Consider the following 5,194-nt stretch of genomic DNA (forward strand, 5'->3'; position numbering starts at 1 on the left):
CGTAGGTATTTAACCCTTCAAGGGACTGCACATTTAAGTTATCGCTTAACTAGAAAAGTGGGACCTGTAGGTAAGGTACTTGACACAGGCTTTTTGTTTCTAGATGGAAAGTCCTCGCTGAGTCCAACAGATGTTAGTAGTACCGTTTGAGGTACAAAGATGGCCCACGTTACTTTCACCCAGTGAGATTAACCAAGTAGTCACTCGATTAGGACACATCGGGGATTTCAAGGACATTACGTCCGATGGCTATTTGGTAGAAGGTTTGGTGCATCTATGGGACCCCACTTGTTCCGCTTTTAGACTAGGAAAAAGGGAAATGACCATAACAGTTGAGGAGGTCACTGGATTTCTCAATTTGCCGATTCAGGGAACTGCCGTGATATTTTCATTAGAGTCTAACAAGGCCGAATTTTGTCATTTCACTGGGTTAAAGGAATCAGCAATACGAGGGTCGGACCAAAATATAGAGGTAAAGTTCTTATTTGATCGATTCGCATTAAGGGATGGGTTTGAGGGGCACCTAGGAGATTTCTCGTTCACTTCCAAGGAAATGTGGGAACGAAAGAGAGTTTGGGTGTATGGGTTGGTTATGGCTGAAACCTATGTTTTCCCTAGAAAAGACAAAAAGATAGCATTTAAACTCACTAAAATCTTGTATGACCTATTCCTAGGAGTAAAAGATAAGCAGTGTTCTATTATTCCGACTATTTTGGCCGATATCTTTGTAGCCTGCACTACCTGTTAGAGAGGGAAAAAGTTCTTTTGTGATTGAAATTGGATTTTACATGTATGGGGTATGGAGCACTTCATGAGACGATCGTCTATTCCTGAGAATCTACCAATGTCTACGTACAACTGGATAGTCATACATCACAAGAGAGTTAATAGAGATAGTCTGCCATGTAATGCATCTGAGTTTGTGGATTTCTTGAAGAATGTGACCGATCAAAATATTAGATGGGCACTGGATTGGACCAATTGTGTTAAACCTGTTCTTCGCACCCAAGTATCCGAATTTGTTCTCTTACTGGGTATCCAAGGAATCACTGCATACACCCCAAAGAGGTTTCTCTGACAGTTAGGGCGTTCCCAAGAAGTGCCGCCTGCACTTGATGTGAGTGAGCTTACTATCATTTTGAATGAAGAAATATGCCCAAGCCAATTCCCTATGAAAGATCGGATTATTGAAGCATGGGTGACATTATCTGATGACGAGTGTTTTAAATATGTTACGAAACTCCGGCAAAAGGGTTTGACGACTCCACAATACGAGAATTGGGTAAGAAGATCCGCTGCACAAGGACAACAAGATGAACCAGCCGAGAAGGTGAAAAAGTTGAAAGCCATTATCGAAGCAAGGGACATGGAAATTCTGCAGTTAAATAAGTCTGTCGAAACATACAAGGGAATAGCGGAGCAAAACAAGCAATTGTACGAAAATGAGCGAGAAAAGCGTCAAGACCTGAAAAGGAAATGCGGAGAATTGTATGATCAAGCTGAACATGTTAGAATTCCATATGCTAGAGAAACTAGGGATTCTGTATTAGATAGGCTCAGAAATTTTGGCAATCTTGTACGGAATCGTCTTCGTGACATGATGTAAATATGTTGGCAAGTTTATCAATGAAATCGATCTTTCTTTGCACTCATACAGGATTGTTGTCAAAAACAGGTTTGTGTAACGGGTCCCATTTTGAAGGTGTTGTATCATACTAGGCCTACCCTTGGTACAAAAAGGGCCCCCTAATAGGACATGCATCCGAATTTTTTGGATATTTACTAACTCTTATCTTTTTCCTTTTCTTTGTACTTTTTGTTGGAAAAGCTAAGCAAGGGCTAAATCTAAAGGCGATTCCTTTCAAAATTTTCAGGTAATATTTAAACATAGCTTCTCGTCGAAATCCCATCATAACACGATCCCGTAGTCAAACCCAGAGGAGTCGTGTAAACATGAGTTCACAGCCGGAACCGCCGGATAGGTCTGCTACTGTAGCTCAACCTAAGACTACGAGTTTAGGGGTTCAGCTAACCGAGATGCTTACTAAATTTGGTGAGATGGCTACCGAGATGGCAGCCCAAAGGAAATTGATTGATGAGCTTATCAGCAGTAGAGTTCAACCGGAGCCCGTACCCGTCAGACAACCTAAGCAAGAACCATTTGTCATACCTCCGACTCAAACAACCTCTACTCCATCCTTCCTTATTCCACCCGAAGAAACTTTCACCTATGCCACCACAAATTTGCTATACACTTACCCTCCTAATCCTTCATTTCTTTCTACTCACATGTGAGGTCCACACCCCCAAGACACTTCGAATATACGCCCTGAACCACATGCTTTTTATCACACTACTGCAGAGCCCTTATTGCCAGACCATACTGTCCAAGCTAAACTAGGGATAGGAGAATCTTCTGCTCCTGTTGATATGAAATTGCTCAAGCGCCTGGACCGTTTCGATGAGTTTATGAGAAAAAGTCAAGGGTTAAACAAGCAAGGAGTGCTGGACTATGATGAACTTTGTCTCTTCCCAAATGTGCAATTGCCTGTGGGGTTCAAGACCCCAAAGTTTAACAAGTACGATCGAACTGGCAATCCCAAAATGCACCTTGTCTGTTTGCTAACAAGTTGGGAAGGCCCATAAATGATGAGAATCTGCCTCTAAGGCTGTTCCCAAAAAGTCTGGAGGGGGATAACTCGATTGGTATTCCAACTTAAAACCTGAAGAAGTGAAGACCTGGGTTAACTTGTCTAATGCTTTCGTGAGGCAGTACGAGTACAACTGTGAGCTAGCTCCGACACGAACCACGTTGGAAGGAACAAAGAGAAAACCCTATGAGGACCACAAAACCTATGCTAAGAGATGGAGGAAAATAGTTGCAAAAGTCAACCCACCAATGATTGAAGACGAAATTATCCGCACTTTCATTAAGGCACATGATCCTCCGTACTCTGAAGAACTTTTCCGCATGACTGGATGCTCGTTTGCCGCTATTGTCAATAAGTTTGAAGAGTACAATGACTTCGTAAGAGTTGGGAAGATCGTTAATGTCCCTGCCCTCAAATCGCAGTTGGATGCTTTGCAAGGACAAGGGAGAAGTGGGAAAAAACCGCAATTTAAAAAGAAAGAGGGGGAAGTTGCCTTTATCTGGAATCAAAACCCTACACCAAGACCCAGATTTCAACATAAACCAACATATTCATCACCTTATCCCTACTATCCAAGTCCTCACCCTGTCTACAATACCAATATCCCCCATCCCCGACCTCATCCAAATGACGTCAACCCGCCTACGACCCCTTTTCAAATATCTCAACCAAATTTTCAACAAACTCGTCTATGTCCTACTTACAATCCGAGATTTTCCCCACCAAACAGACCCACCTATAACTATCCCCAACCCACTGACACCCACAATCAAAACCCTACCCGAACATTCACCAATCTAGACAGGCCTTTGGATCAATTGTATGAGCAATTGAAGGTTGCCGGCAAAATAGGCATGATTTCCCCTCCATCTTATCCTTATGGCATGCCGGTTGGGTACAATCCACATGCTACTTGTGCTTATCATTCAGGAGCACCTGGTCACGCCACTGCCAATTACCGACTCCTCAAACATAAAATTCAAGATATGCTCGAAACAGGGGAAATCGTGATTAGGAAGAGAGAAGAACAAAGCCCAAACATGAGCAAGAATCCTTTGCCAGAACACACTGATACTGTTAGAGTTATTATGAATAATAAGGAATTTGAAGAGCTTGTCCGAAGCATGTCAAATGAAACAAAAGTGTTCGGGATAATGGATCAACCTTTTGTAATAGAGGAAGCATCGTATGAGGAAGACAAAAAGCCCTTCATTTTAGATCTAACTCCATCCGAAAGTGCGGCTTTAGAACCTGTGGTAATTGAATTCCCGAAACAAGTGCCGGTTTTAAGTTTACGGCAAGTGCCGTGGAATTATAATGAACCCGTTTTGCAAATCGGGGGTAAACAAATTTTGAATGAAGAAGTGTCTGTTGTTACGAGGTCAGGAAAGATTGCAAGTTCTTCCACTGCTAGCGCCCCAGTCCAAGTAAGCAATTGTGAGCCGATTACCAAACCCACAGTTACCGAAAAGAAGCATGGGATTTTCTTAAAAGACTTAAGAGAAGCGAGTACAATGTGGTCGAACAGTTGAACAAAATGTCTGCCCAAATTTCCATGCTGGACTTGCTTTTCTCCTCAGACTTGCATAGGGATGCACTACTGGAAGTTTTGACTAAGGCTCAGATTCCCATAGATATTTTGATCGACAATTTCTCGCACATAGTTGGAAATGTATTGACTGCCAAGCAAATCACTTTTTCCGATGAAGAGCTGCCTGTGGAAGGAATTGGTCATAACAAAGCCTTATATGTAGCTGTGAGGTGCAATGGGAAAATGTTGGCTAAAGTACTGATTGACAATAGGTCTGCCCTCAATATTTGTCCCTGGAGCACTTTGGTGAAGTTAGGGCTGCAAGATGTCAAATTAAGACCCTCAGAGACCATAGTTTGAGGATTCAATGGAGCCCAAAGGGAGTCCATAGGAGAAGTAAATTTGGTAGTCGAAATGGAGCCCGCTCAATTTCAGATAATATACCAAGTTATGCATTTTCCCAGTGTCTATAATGTTTTACTTGGGCGGCCGTGGATTCATAGTTCTAGCGCTGTGCCCTCCTCCTTGTATCAAGTATTGAAATTTGTAGTGAGTGACCAGCTGATAACCATTTTTACTGAAGAAGATTGCATTGTAATTGTCGATTCCGAGCCTGAAGAGGATGGTAACCGAAATGCTTCAGTGTCTTCTTACCGTACAGCTGACATTGTCTCCGTGAGTTGGATAACAAGTGAGGATTCAAAAGACGAAATGGTTTTGCCAGCGGCTAGTGTTATGATGGCCAAGGAGATGATTCGCGGAGGATATGAATTTGATAAGGGATTGGGACGTAATCTACAAGGCATTCTGAAACCAGTGAAACTCATCGAGAAGAATGACCAGTTTGGTTTGGGATTCCGTCCGACTGCCAGAGATATAAAAGAAATGAAAGCACGCAAAAGGGCAGAAAAAGAAGAAAAGCAAGGTACTCTAGATATTCCACCACTACGCTATATTTTTCCAAGGCCGGCTGAGGTAATCACATCTGAGTTTAATCCAATTGACGAAGTGT

The 5,194-nt window shown here is 42.4% G+C and overlaps 1 protein-coding gene across 1 annotated transcript; it reads left to right on the forward strand.

The window, feature by feature from the left end:
• Positions 1–1,171: 1,171 nt before the first annotated feature.
• LOC113693246 (uncharacterized) lies at positions 1,172–4,542 on the forward strand. Its single transcript, XM_027211809.2, has 3 exons — positions 1,172–1,543; positions 2,774–4,078; positions 4,180–4,542. Exons 1-3 carry the CDS (start codon positions 1,172–1,174, stop codon positions 4,540–4,542), a joined length of 2,040 nt encoding a protein of 679 aa, XP_027067610.2.
• The last annotated feature ends 652 nt before the right edge of the window (positions 4,543–5,194 follow it).

Source organism: Coffea arabica, chromosome 6c (genome assembly GCF_036785885.1).
Source record: "Coffea arabica cultivar ET-39 chromosome 6c, Coffea Arabica ET-39 HiFi, whole genome shotgun sequence".
Lineage (NCBI taxonomy): Eukaryota > Viridiplantae > Streptophyta > Magnoliopsida > Gentianales > Rubiaceae > Coffea > Coffea arabica.

Excerpts from the sequence above, each read along its gene's own strand:
- LOC113693246 (XM_027211809.2), top strand. The coding sequence starts at position 1,172 with ATGAAAGATCGGATTATTGAAGCATGGGTGACATTATCTGATGACGAG. Across the intron at positions 1,544-2,773 it reads CTAGAGAAACTAGGGATTCT|TACGAGTACAACTGTGAGCT; the intron begins GTATTAGATAGG and ends TTCGTGAGGCAG. Across the intron at positions 4,079-4,179 it reads CTGCTAGCGCCCCAGTCCAA|TTGAACAAAATGTCTGCCCA; the intron begins GTAAGCAATTGT and ends GTGGTCGAACAG.